The 13,406-nt window shown below is 61.5% G+C and overlaps 1 protein-coding gene across 1 annotated transcript; it reads right to left on the bottom strand.

The window, feature by feature from the left end:
* Positions 1 to 2,293: 2,293 nt before the first annotated feature.
* LOC103172790 (antigen WC1.1-like) lies at positions 2,294 to 13,117 on the bottom strand. The gene is made up of 4 exons (XM_042346532.1): positions 12,826 to 13,117; positions 10,280 to 10,315; positions 7,040 to 7,384; positions 2,294 to 2,838 (listed from the first exon to the last, which is right to left on the bottom strand). The coding sequence occupies exons 1-4, from the start codon at positions 13,115 to 13,117 to the stop codon at positions 2,780 to 2,782; spliced, it is 732 nt and encodes a 243-aa protein (XP_042202466.1). The 3' UTR covers positions 2,294 to 2,779.
* Positions 13,118 to 13,406: the final 289 nt, after the last annotated feature.

Below are 13,406 nucleotides of genomic sequence, written 5' to 3' on the forward strand. Positions count from 1 at the left end.
GAAGTACTAGTACATTGGATATAGATAAACCTAAAAAAACAAAAAAATTGCATTTAGTAGAAAAGATTTGTCCGCAGACGCACAGTGTAGCATTTCTCCATTCGCAAGTGTCTGCTCGACCCACGATGGTCAACGGAAACCGCACGGCTATTGGTTGTCGCTCCGACGTGCCTGTCCGACAGTCGCACCAGTTACACCAACTGAGAACTACTCTTAACGAAGCAGAATGTTCGATCGAAATTTTTAAAAATTGCATTAGCGCCTACGCTTTCCAATAGTCCAGGAGGTGTCCTGAGGCTGCGGACAGTAGGCGGTCGCCACCCAAGGGCGCATTTGAGCCGTGGGGACAGGCGAATCGATCGTACAAGGGGAAGGTGACCTGAGGTGCGGTCGCAGAGGAAGGTGTTCAGGTGGGAGCCGTACTCCTCGACTCCCGCGAACGTCTTCACTCCTGCGGATCGACATCAAGGTCCTCAATCTCGTGTTCAACCCCTTTCACTCCCTGGGCACCTCCCTATCTCTCCAACCTCCTGATTCGCCAATCCACCACCAGACTCCTGCTGGTCCCTCGCATCTTCTGCCCCAAAATCGGAGGTCGGGCTTTCAGTCGCTACCCCCCAAACCTCTGGAAAACTCCAACTCAATCCATCCGACTTGCCCCCACACCACTCTCCCGTTTTTCCTTTCTTGCCTTGAAAACTTTACTCTTGAACAGTGCTGACGACCCCCTCCGACCACCTCCCCACCACTTCTCGTTTATGCAAATAAAACGCGTTATATCAATAAAACATTTGATTGATTGCACCCGATACAGCGCTTTAAAGGCTTGTTAAGACAACCGCGTCTGCTTGCATTCATAAAGCGCCCCTCGCACACGCTATCGTCCCAGATGCGTTGACGTTGCGCTGCAGAGTTTCGGGACAAATTGGCTGAAAGAGCGGCCGCCGATGGCAAACAGAGGCCCAGCGGGACAGGCAGAAGGACAGAAGCAGTCGAGTGGAGGCAGCCAGTTGCGGCCTTTGGGAAGAAACAAGTCGGAGAGGTAAGTACGTGCCAGGCCACGCAAGGGAATTGGAAAACGGGTGCGAAGATCTCGAAATCAGCCCTTTTCAGTGAAGTGGAGACATTGGAGAAGTGGAATGATGGGAGAGCGATGGGTGAGTGCGCAGTGGGTTTGGGGATGGATCGGTTCCTGCTCACGGGGCCCCACCGGCAATCGAAATGTCGGGTCTGGGAGTGACGGACGCATTCATGGCTGCTTCGGCGGTGTCCGGCATGAGGTACGGTCGGAGGCAGCGTGGTGGGGGTGGAGGAAGACGGTTCTGGCCAATAGTCGGATGTGGGGAGGGAAGTTCAGCCTGATGCCCGGTTTGCACACGGCTTCAGTCAGCCTCAGGGACAGGTGAAGGAGGCTGAGGATGTCAGAGCCCCTAGATAGAAAATGGGAGCCAATTACGATGGCTTCCGCCTTGCCAAGATTAAGTTGCAGGGTACCTTCTCTCGTCCAGGTCCCGGTGCCCGCCAGACAAGCGGAGGGAACATGGGCGGACGTGGAGTCGCATCTGGAGGAGAAGCAGATGTGTTTTCCATCCGCATCGGTTGTGGCTGTCACCCAATCTTTGCTGACGAACTCGCCAGGATGGGGGGATGCGTTTGAGGAAGAACATGGGCCAAATTTGGAGCCCTGGGGTGTGCCACGGTTGACTTCGTGCGGTTGGGCGGAGAAACCGTTCGAGAGGAATGGTGAACAGGATTTTTGGGTAGGAACAGAACGATGCAATTGTCGTCCCACTGGGATGGATGAAGGAGGAGAGGCGGTGGAGGAAGATGGTATAGTCTGCCGCATGTAAGGGTGACAGTCCTGGCGGCTCCAGGAGAAAGGTAGTGACTGATCCGACCACGGTATCCAATGTGGGGGGGGGGGGGGGTAAATAATCGAGATAGAGCACGGATGTGGGTGGATTGGTTCAGCATTGGTTCAGCGAGACGGACTGCGCATTCTTTGGCAGTTTCACGCTCTGAGTGCCCGGTGTGAGTAGGCGCTTCCAGCAGCTAAGCGGGAAAGCCTGCCCAGAGGTCCACTCAAGTGAGGTTTCATCTGGGATTGACGTCGGTCAGTTCCCAACAAGAGTGATCGTGGAACTGAATGGGGGCGGCGAAGACGATGCCGGGTGTCAGTCGCTCACGTGCGGAAGTTGCAGCAAAAAAAAAAACGCGCCGCCAATTCGCTTCGCAGTGCACTTCGTGAATCGCTTTGGGACGTCTCGAGAAGTTGAACCAAACGCAACGATTATTACAATTATTGCCAATATCTTTATTCTCATACCTATGGGCGACATCGACGGGTGAGCAACTGTAGACCGTGACAGAGTGTGGTTAGCGAAGGGGGGGAGAAGAAGAAGGACGGATGAAGCACGAGGGGACGCGTGCGATCGGGCAGAGCAAGGAGGAGAAGCCTTGAGCAGAGACAACGTGGAGACGATGGGGCAGGTAAGAGAGTGAAAGCGGGACGAGCCCCAAAAAACTGCCAAGTGGGAGGGGAGGTGGGCCAGAAACAAAAGAGCGATGGTTTGAAGGTGTGAGGGGGTTGGGGAACCGCAGGCTGGAAGGGGTGCGCGGCAGTGCCAGCGGCAACGGCGGCGGAGGGTGTCCCCTCGGCTGCGGACAGTAGAACACTTGCAACCTCCTTTGCCTTTGGAGTCGGAGGAGGGGACGGGTGGGACGTGGGGATGACGTGGAACGGAGACGGCTACTTGCAGGTCAGAAGGGACAACTGAGCTTATCCTTCGCTGTCACGGAGCTGACGCCATCCAGGTTTCCGTCCCCTCTGCTTGGAGCCTGAAATTGAGATGACAGCACTTCGCTGTAAGAACTTCCATTCCGCTTCCCGCACTCGACTGCGCCGCCGGCCATCTACCCGTCACCCGGTTCCATAACACGATCGGGGGTGGGGGTGGGTTGGGGTGGGGAGGGTGTGGTGGGGGGTCGGGTAGTCGACCGATCTGCACATATTATCTGCAACTCTACGCTGAGCCTCGACCCTTCCATCATCTCTCCATTGTCCACCTGAAGGCATTCCCCTGTGAACCCGCTGTCGCTTAACTACCGAAACGCCCCCCCCCACCCCTATCCTCGACCCTCGCTCGCCCCCGCACGGTCCTCCTCTCCCACCAACCTTCCCCGACTCCTCCCGCTCACTGCCTTCCTCCACTGCCCCAACCTGCGAATGCTCCCTCGGCCCCAGCGCGGGGAGTCGTCGCCGGACTGCCTCAGGGCATCCGCGCTGACTGTCCTACCGCCCGTTCTCGCCGCGAGGCTCACCGGTCCTCAGGTAAGGGGGGGGGGACCTCTCCTCCTTGAGCCACACCCTTCCCGGCCCTGTGACCCCTGTGACTCGGTCCAGGCGATACCTGCCCCCTGACTGAGGCCACACCACCCGGCTGCGCCTTCCATCACGTCCCTCGACCTAACCGCCGTGGTGGCGGGGTGGTCCTCATCTCCCGCTCGCCACCTCAAACCTTCCCCCACCTTTAACGTTGCCGGCGTCACCCTCCTATCCTCCCTCTTCGTTTGCTCCGACCGCCCCCTTCGTCCTCGGCGATTTGGAGCTTCGCGTCACCCGCTCCTGCTCCACCTCTGCTGACTTTTCCTCCCTTACCTCTTCCCTCAATCTCTCCCTCCACGTCCACTCCGCCACACACCCGCGCGTTCAACCTCTCGTTCCGGTGACCGCTCAAGGCCTCGCCGCCTCGGACCTCGCCGTCAACGGCAAAGCGATTTCGGACCATCACTGCGTCTCCCTTAATCCACTCAATCCCTCTCCCCACCGCCACCCAACCGGACCACTGGGAAAAAAATCTCCCGACCCCCCACCCCCGCCGCCCCTCCCCCCGCCCCTACGCCTCCCTCTGGGAGTCCTCTCGCGTTCACTTAAACCTGCTCGGTCACCCTTTCCACAGCTCCCTCTCCTCCACTCTCGGTTGCCTCGCTCCTCCCTCTCTGCCCGAACAGGGAGAACTGGGAGGCTAAGGACAACCTCTTCACCACCACGGACCGGCACCTCCGCCCGCGCTCTGACGCCTCACCCATCCGCCCCTCAAACGTCGACCGCGAGGCGCCGCCGCCGGACTCAAATCCAAAGTCGTGGGGAATAATTTGCCACCGCAACCCCCACCCGCTCCCCATTTCAGCGGCTTTCGGAGAGAGGTACCGGCGGGGACGGGCGATGCGTGGGAAGTGGGAAAAAGCGGGGTGCTGGTCGCGGGGCCGGATGCGGGGGTCGAACCTGACGCCTCGCCTGCGTACGGGTTCGACCCCCACATGCAGTAGCTGAGAATAGTGACTTTAGTCGTCGACGAGAGCCGTAAGCGTATGGCTTGCGTCTTGTCGGCATTCGGTAAGAGGCGTGCGGGGGGGGGGGGGGGCGGTGGGGGCCGAGGATGGATCCTTGGGGTACCGCCCGGGCAACCGAGTGAGAGCGGGAGGAGAAGCCATTCGTGCAGCTGAACCCGCTGGCGGTTCCTGGGGTGGGACTGGAACCCGGCGGGTGCGGTCCCACTGAAAGGCGCTGTTACCCACGTAATTGCGCGCTGCTCACCCTCTCCCTCTGCGCTCACGCACCCCCCCCCCCCCCCCCCATCCACCCCACCAACTGCGTGTGCAGCCCCGCGCTCGCTCGCCCGCCCGCCCCTCTGCGCTCGGTCCCCCCTCGCGTGCTCACCCCCTCTGCTCACCCCTCCGTGCGCTCACACCTGCTTGACCACCCCACCCCATCCACCCCGTGCTCGTTCTGACCATCTCGCCCCGGCGCTCCGCTCACCCGCCCCTTGCGCACGCCCCTACCACTACGTTTTCCTGACCCCCCCCCCCCCCCCCCGGGTCCACGTTGCTGTGCTGACCGCCTCCCCCACCCCACAAACCCCGTTCGCTCCCCAACCGCGCTCACCCCCTATGTGCCCCCCACCACACCACCCCACCCCGTGTAGTCAATCCCCTTGTCGTCACCCCAGCTTTCGCTCACGCATCCCACCTGTGCTCAACCCCCTTGGGCTCGGCTCCCCCCCACCCCACCCTCACCACCACCCCACTGACATTACTCCCACGTGGGCTCAACACTTGAAGCCACCCACCTTGTTCTCACCCCCCAACCCCCACCCCCACCCACCCCAACTGGCTTCACTCCCTCTTGCGCTCTCCACCCACTGCTCAACCCATTCTTTACTCACCCGCCCCTCTCTCTAACCTCTCCTCACCCCGCGGTGCGCGCCTGACGCCTGCGCTCTCAACGCCCCCCGTGTGCGCACCGCACCCTTTCGCTCGCTCCTATCCCTCCTATTCCCTCACTCTTCCCTCATGTGCTTACATCAGCCCCCCAAACCCACACCGCCACCAACCCCCCAGTTCTTACGTCCTGTGCTCCACTCCTGTGCGCCACGATGTGCCCACTCCTCCCCCACGGGCTCAACGTCCCCGTTTCTCACCCCCGTGTGTTCAACACCCATTGCACAACTCACCAACCATTGCTCTCCCGACTACCCCTGTATTCAGCCCCACTCTACTCACCCGCCTCTTCCTCGCCCGCTTTACTCCCCCTTACCTGTGCCTCCCCTTCCCTGCGCTCCCACTTCCCTGTGCTCATCCTCCGTGTGTTCAGCCCCTGTGCTCAAACCCTGGGCTCAACCCCCATTGCGCTCTCCCCCATCTTGTGCTCAACCCCCATTGCGCTCTCCCCCATCTTGTGCTCAACCCCATTGCGCTCTGCCCCATCTTGTGCTCAACCCCATTGCACTCACCCCATCTTGTGCTGAACCCCCATTGCGCTCACCCCATCTTGTGCTCAACCCCCATTGCGCTCACCCCATCTTGTGCTGAACCCCCATTGCGCTCCCCCCCCCCCCCCCCCCCCCCCATGCCCACCCCATTTGCTGCCCCTCCACACCCCCATTGCGTTCACCCCATCTTGTGCTCAACCCCCATTGCGCTCACCCCATCTTGTGCTCAACCCCCATTGTGCCGCCCTGCTCCCCATCTTGTGCTCAACCCCTTTCGCTCTGCCCCATCTTGTGCTCAACCCCTATTGCGCTCACCCCATCTTGTGCTCAACCCCATTGCGCTCACCCCATCTTGTGCTCAACCCCCATTGTGCTCACCCCATCTTCTGCTCAACCCCCATTTCCCTCACCCCATCTTGTGCTCAAAGCCCCATTGTGCTCACCCCATCTTGTGCTGAACCCCCATTGTGCTCACCCCATCTTGTTCTCAACCGCCATTGCGCTCACAACCCTGTGCTCACCACCATGCGAATCATTGTGCTCAAGCCCCTGGGGTTCATCCCACTACGCTCACGCATCCTGTACCCATCTCCACCTTGTCGTCACCCCTCCCTGGTCTCAGCCTTCCCACGCTCCACGCCTCCCATGCTGATCCCACCGCGTTCACCCCACCCTTGTTAGCACCCCGCCACCCCACCGTGCACACACTGATTGGTTTCAGGCGCTGTATCTCCCAACCCCCAATTCCCGCCCCAGCCCCGTGCTCAACGCGCCTTTGCTCCGCAGTCCTGTGATCACCGCCACTCCGTGCGCCCACAACCTGTGCATAACCACAGTACTGACTCACTGTGCTCATCCTCCCTGTATTCATTCCGTTTTACACCACCATGTGCTCAAGGCCTGAGCTCAATCACACTGTCCTCATCCCCCTGTCCTATCCCACCGTGCGCTCACTTACTGTGCTCAATCCCCCTGTAATAACCCTCTGTGCTTCCCCGCCATATGCTAAGACCCTGTAGTCACCCCTGTGCTGCCCCACCACGTTCTAACCCACCGAGCTCAACACCCCCACCTCCCTGTGCGCACCCACTCTGCATTCACCCCGCGCCCCGACCCACGCACTCACCCGCTTGTGCCCACCCATTGCGCTCAAAGCCCCTGCGCTTACCACCCCACCCGGGCAACTTCTCTCGTAGCTTCTCGAGCCGCCGCTTACCCGAAACGCGAGAACTAAAAAAAAAACACAATCAGAGAAGGAACCTATTTACCTAAGCAGATGACGCCGGCGTCGTAGGCGTGCGAGGCCCAGGATTTCAAGGAGTAGTCGCCCCAGGGCGCTGAGGGGCAATCCCTCAGAGCCGACTCTCTCCCAGTGCACCGAACGCCGTGGGTCATGATGTAGCCTACGCCGCCGCCAAAGTGAGAGCTTTCCGGCGCTAACAGGGGGATTCCGCAGCCCAACTCCTTGCACACCACGGCCGCCGCCTTCATGTTCCAGGTCCGACAGCCGAAGCGCTCATAGGAGTTCACTGTGCCCCATGCTTGGCTGTGGTAAACCTCCACTCGTCCGGCACACCGGCGGCCCCCGTCCACCAGCCTCACGTTCAGAATTCCTGCAAAACACCGCACAGAGTATTAACAATAATAATAATAATAATAATGATAATACTGGCATTCGATACAGCGCTTTCCACGTCGGGAGAGGACGTCCCGAAGCGCTTCACAGAACGCACCGTAAAGCGAATGGACTGTGTGTATATTTGTGGGCGAACGCGGCGGCCGACGGCGCGCAGCGACGTCCCCGCAGACAGTCGTCTATGGATTGAAAACGACCGATTTATTATGGTTTGGGGTTTTTTTTTTTGGAGGGGTTATTGTTAGGGCCGTGTGCGGGGTCAGGAAACTCGCCCGAGGTTTGGCCCTGACCCGCCGGGGATCGCACCCGGGTCTCTCGCCGGCCAAGCGAGCGCTCGCACCGCCGAGCGACAGGACGTTACGTTTGATTACTATGTTATATTATTAAAATTTATTGTATTATTGTACTTCATGTGGTCATACTTTATATTAGACAGTTATGGTTCGTATCACATCACTATATTTTACATTGTTATACGTCGCATCAGCTTATTATACTCCGTATGACGGTAGGAGATACCCCCCCAAGCCCCCCCCCCCCCCCCACGAAAGAAAATGGTCAGGATGAAGGGAGGGAAGGGAGGGAGTGAGGAGTGGGGGAGATGGTTAGTCTGAGGGGAGGGAAGGGAGGGAGCGAGGAAGGGGGGAGATGGTCAGGGTGAGGGGAGGAGGGAAAGGAGGGAGCGAGGAGGGGGGAGACGGTTAGGGGGAGGGGAGGGAAGGGAGGGAGGGAGGAGGGGGGAGATGGTCAGGGTGAGGGGAGGGAAGGGAGGGAGCGAGGAGGCGGAGAGATGGTCGGGGTGACGGGAGGGAAAGGAGGGAGCGAGGAGGGGGGAGACGGTTAGGGGGAGGGGAGGGAAGGGAGGGAGGGAGGATGGGGTAGGGAGTCGAGAGCGGAGCTGAAGGCTGAAGGTCAAAGAGAAAGGTTTTGAGACACGGCATTGAAGGATGAAAGGGAGGAAGCGGCGAAGGCACTGAGGATGGAATTCCAGAGCCTCGGGACTGAGAGGCTGAAGGCCACCGATGGTAGGGCGGTCGGGGCGGGGGGTGCGGAGCGGACCGGAGCCGGTGGGGGGACAGTAGGTCGCAGAATTGGGAGGGACCGAGGTCGGGAATGGCCCTGTAGGCGAGGATGAGGGTCTTGAATTGGATCCTCTGGGGGATGGGGAGCCGGCGAGGGCGAGCGAGGGCGAGGGCCAGTGTGAGCTACAGCACCGCCCCAGAGAGACCATCCCCACCTCCCAGAGCACAGCCCCATTCCCCAGGATATACAACCCCACCCACAAAGGTATCGCCACAACCCAAACGGCACGTCCCCCTCCCTCCAAGGCACAGATCCACAGAACAACGAAGCCAGTGATGGTGTCGGGGCGAGGGGAGGCAGAGAGGGGGGAGGGAGACCAAAGGCAACGATCGAAGAGAAGCGTCTTGAGACCGGCCGTGAAGGGGGCGAGGGAGGAAGCGAGAGGCGAAGGGACCCTGGGATGGAGATCCAGGTTGTGGGGGCAAAGAGGGACACGGAGCAGGCGATGAACGGAGGGGGCGGGCAGGTTGGTGGGGAGTCAGCAGGTCGGCCATGGATGGCCTCGACGGTGAGGACGAGGACCGCGGACTCCATCCTCTGGGGGATGGGGAGCCCAAACCCAGGGCACAGCCTCACTGGGTAAAGCACGCCCCAGGGAGAGCCAAGTCCCTGTAAAAACGCCTCCCCGAGGCCCAAGCGTACCCCCACCCACGGCCAAGCCTTCCCACGCACACCGCCACAACTCCCCCCTCTCGCCCGAGGGTAAGGTCCCCAACCCGGGCACAGCCGCCCCACGAGGAACACCCAACCCGCACGACCCCACACACTCATACACGACAAACCCAGGGCACAGCTGCGTCCGCCACAGGGCACGGCCTCATGACCGGCACTTCCCCACCCAGGGCTCAGAGCACCCGGGCCCACCCCCCCCCCACCCCACGGTACAACACCCCCATAGTGCCCAGCCCTTCATCCGCAGGGCCAAACCCCTCCCAAGGGCAAATCCCATCGGCCACGAATTCCGAAGGGTACAGTCCCTCTCCCAACACAGCCCCACCCATCGGGCACAGCTCACCCAGGACACAATCACTCCCCCACCCCCCCAGGGAACAGGCCCTGACCCAGAGTATTGGCCTTCACCCAGGTTACAGCCCCACCTCCCCCAGTGCCCAGCTCCCACCTTCCCAGTGCACAATCCCACGCCAGACCCAGCCCGCTCCGGGCCCGGACACCTCCCGCAGGCACAAGCCCAACCCCACGTCAAAGACCAGCGCGGACAAACCCCGGTCCGGCAGCCCTGACCACCAAGGCCCGGACCCACCCAAACGTAGACTGTCCCAGGAGCCGCCCACCGGCCCCAAACCCAAAGCCACCACCGGAACAGACCCTCCGCCCAAGGAGCAAACCCCGCATCACAGGAGCAGCCCCGCCCCAGGTCACAGCCCCGCCCAAGGGCACAGACACCCACAGGGCATAATGATTGCCCCCAGGGCACAGCTCCTTTACCCCAGGTTACAAACACCCCAGGCACCACTGTTCCACTGCCGAGGCACAGGCGGACGGAACAAAAATCATAGACCCACCCAAGGCTCAGCCCGCCTCGGGGGAACGGCGCCCAAAGGGCAGACCCCGCCTGACGCAGCCACTCCCCATAGGCGCCACCACCGCCCCGGTGCATGGCCCCCACCAAAGGGACACACCCCGGTGCCGGTGCGTAAAACCGCAGGTCACAACCTCTCCGCCACAGGGCACAGCGACCCCCCTCCCATCCCGCCACCCCCCCGCTCCGCCCTCCCCCCCCCTCATGCACAGCTCCCCCCGCTTCTGGCCGCGAGATTGGGTCACTCACCTGCGCACTGCGGCGTCTTCCGCTCCAGAAATATCACTGCACGAGGGAAGAAAAAACAAGGTCACTCCACGCCCACCGGCCCCGAACCCGAAGCCACCACCGGCACAGACCCTCCGCCCCAGGGACAACCCCCCCCCCCCCCCCCCCATCACGGGCACAGCCCACGCCAAAGGGCACAACCACGCCAAGGTCACGCGGTCAATAATCTGATCTCTCCCGCCATCAACGGTCAGTCCTCAACGAGAGGTCGGCCATTTAAGGTCATCTTCCAAAAAAAAAGAGGCCCCATTGGGTGGCGGGGGAAGGGGCACGAGCACAGGCTCGAAGGGGGGAGAGAGAGAGAGAGAGAGAGAGAGAGAGGGACGGGAGTGGGGTCAGTGAGCTCTCTCCTTTCTGCCGCGCTCTCCTCTCCTCCCCTCTCTCCTCTCCTCCCTCTCCTCTCCCCCTTCTCTCCTCTCCCCACTCTCCCCTGTCCTCCCTTGTCCTCCCCTCGCTGCTCTCCTCCCCTCTCCCCTTTCCGCCGCGCTCTCCTCTCCTCCCCTCTCTCCTCTCCTCCCTCTCCTCTCCCCCATCTCTCCTCACCCCACTCTCCCCTGTCCTCCCTGTCCTCCCCTCGCTGCACTCCTCCCCTCTCCCCTTTCCGCCGCTCCCTCCTCTCCTCCCCTCTCCTCCCCTCTCCTCACTCGCCTCTCTCCTCTCCCCCTTCTCTCCTCTCCGCACTGCCCCCCTCTTCCCTGTCCTCCCCTCGTTGCTCTCCTCACCTCTCCCCTTTCGGCCGCTCTCTCCTCTCCTCCTCTCTCTCCTCTCCTCCCCTCTCCTCCCTCGCCTCTCTCCTCTCCCCACTCTCCCCTCTGCCCCCCCTCTCCCCTGTTCTCCCGTCCCTGCTCTCCTCCCCTCTCCCTTCTCCTCCCCTCTCTCCACTCCTCCCCTCTCCGCTCCTTCTCTTTCTCTTCTCCTCCATTCTCCCTCTCCCCTCTGCGCCCCTTCTGTCCTCTCCTCCCCTCTCTTCTCCCCACTCCCCTCTCCTCCCCCCACTACTCCATCCCCTCTCCTCCCCTCTCTCTCCTCTCTCATTTTCCCTCTTTCCTTTCCGCCCCACTCTTCGCCCCTCTCCTCTCACCCCCTCTCTCTTATTCCCCCTCTCTCTTCTATCCTCCCCTTTCTGCTCTCCCCCCTCTCTCCTCGACTCCCCTCTCTCCTCTCGCTCCTCTCTCTCCCTCTCTCCTCTCCTCCGTTCTCTCCTTTTTCCCTCGCTCCTCTCCTCTGTCTGTTCCCGTCTCTCCACTCCCAACCCTCTCCCCTCTGTCCTCTCCCTCCTCTTCTCTCTCCTCTCTCCCCTCCACCTTCTCCTCTTCTTCATTCCACTCTCTCCTCTCCTCTCCCCCTTTCCATCTCTTCTCCCTCCTCCACCATCTCTGCTCTCTATTCTCCCCTCTCTCTCTCTCTCTCTCTCCTCTCCCATTTCCTCACTCTCCGCCCCTCTCTTCTGTCCTACGCCCTCTCTCCTCTTCTCTTTCCTCTCTCTCTCTCTCTCTCTCTCTCTCTCTCTCCCCTCTCCCCTCGCACTCTCACCCTCCGTCTCTCCGACCGGGAAAGCGACAACAAATTGCAGTGACTTCCACGATCTCCGCCTCACGGGCCCGACCCGCGGGCGATGGACGGCCAGGGGATCTGACCCAGGAGGGCGAGAGGTGCGGAGTGTGAGATAGAGACGGAGAGGGTGAGCCGCGCAGCGCAGCGCCGCGCAGCGCCTGACGCGGAGAGGGATGGACGGCGACAGCGCGAGAGACTCGGTTCTTCCCGCCGAGAGGTCACAGAGATAATAACAACAATAATAATAATAATAATAATAATCGTTGCATTTGATGCAGCGCATTTTCACGTCGGGAGAGGACGTCCCGAAGCGCTTCGCAGAAGACGCTGCAAAGCGAATGGACTGCGCATCTCTGGGCGGCCGATGGCGCACAGCGACGTCCCCACCGGCCGTCGTGGGGTTGAAAACGGCCGATTTATTGGGCGTTTTTGGGAGGGATTGCTGTTAGGGCCGAGTGCGGAGTGAGGAGACTCGCCCGAGGATCCCTTTTCGCAGCTCAGGCTACGTCCACTCTCTGGTTACCTCTCTCCCGCTTCTCGCCGCTCGTTTTTAGTCGTTTTTTTTTTCCCTTCTCGTTTTGTTCCCTTTCCACCAAATGGAGTGGCGGCCGAGGTGAGGGTTGGCGCCCCGGTCGGGTTCAGGGTCGGCGTCGGGTTTACGGTCAGGTTTTAGGATCGGGGGGGGGCGGGGTTAAGGGTGAGGGCAGGTTCTGGGCGAGGGTCGGTCTCAGGGTTAGAGTTGGGGGGTCGCGATGAGCGGCCAAGAGGTTTCCGGTGGTCAGAAGGCGGCTCCGGGGGGAGGCTCCGGGTCACGAGAGATCCAAGTCCGGGACATCCCGCGCGACGTTCCGCGCGACGTTCATCGGAACCGCTGTCACGGTCGTCAGTATCGGGGGAAGAGAGAAAAAGTGAGTCTCGGAGTGTGAGTGTGTGAGGGTGTGTGTGTGTGTCACAGGGCAGTGGGCATTCGGGGGACCGCAGAGCTCGGCGACCGCGGCAGAAGCTTCCTCCGGAGATCCCCTCCGCCGGGTTGACCTGCCAAGTCCGCGGAGCGCCCGCCAGCCCGACCACCCTCGGCGCCGACGGAAGACGCCGCCGGTCCGCGATCCTCGCCGCCGGCTCCTGCTCGCCCTCCAAAAAATGAAGCCATTTTTGGTTGTCCTGGTCGGTGAGTCTCGCCTCTTCGTCCGCATCTTCCCTCCGCCCTCCGTGGGCTCCGCAGCGCGGTTGGCCCCGTCCAAGCATTGGTCGCTCCCAGGCCAGTCGTGCCTCCCCACCAGTCGCGCTCCCCAAATTCCTCCAAGTTGACGAAGCGGTACGGGGGTGGGGGTGGGGAACGCCAGGGTCAGGATCTTAGCTGGAGTTAGACGGGCAGATCAGCCACGACTGAACGGCGGGGCAACGGCTCGAAGGGCCGACCGGCCACGACCGATGGGCTGTTGCAGAGTCTCGAGGTCCTGCTCGTTAGACCCCCCCCCCGAATGAGTGTTGGAGGAGGCGGGAGAGAGGAAAGGATAGGAGTCGCAGCAAGACA

The sequence above is a fragment of the Callorhinchus milii genome, unplaced genomic scaffold (genome assembly GCF_018977255.1).
Source record: "Callorhinchus milii isolate IMCB2004 unplaced genomic scaffold, IMCB_Cmil_1.0 Scaffold965, whole genome shotgun sequence".
Classification (NCBI taxonomy): Eukaryota; Metazoa; Chordata; class Chondrichthyes; order Chimaeriformes; family Callorhinchidae; genus Callorhinchus; species Callorhinchus milii.

What these genes read in the sequence shown, in the direction of transcription:
- LOC103172790 (XM_042346532.1), bottom strand. Translation starts at nt 13,117, where the DNA reads ATGCTTGGACGGGGCCAACCGCGCTGCGGAGCCCACGGAGGGCGGAGG. An exon ending in CCCCGAATGCCCACTGCCCT is followed by an intron (nt 10,316 to 12,825) that starts GTGACACACACA and finishes TCCCTCGTGCAG; the next exon opens with TGATATTTCTGGAGCGGAAG. An exon ending in GAAGACGCCGCAGTGCGCAG is followed by an intron (nt 7,385 to 10,279) that starts GTGAGTGACCCA and finishes GGTGTTTTGCAG; the next exon opens with GAATTCTGAACGTGAGGCTG.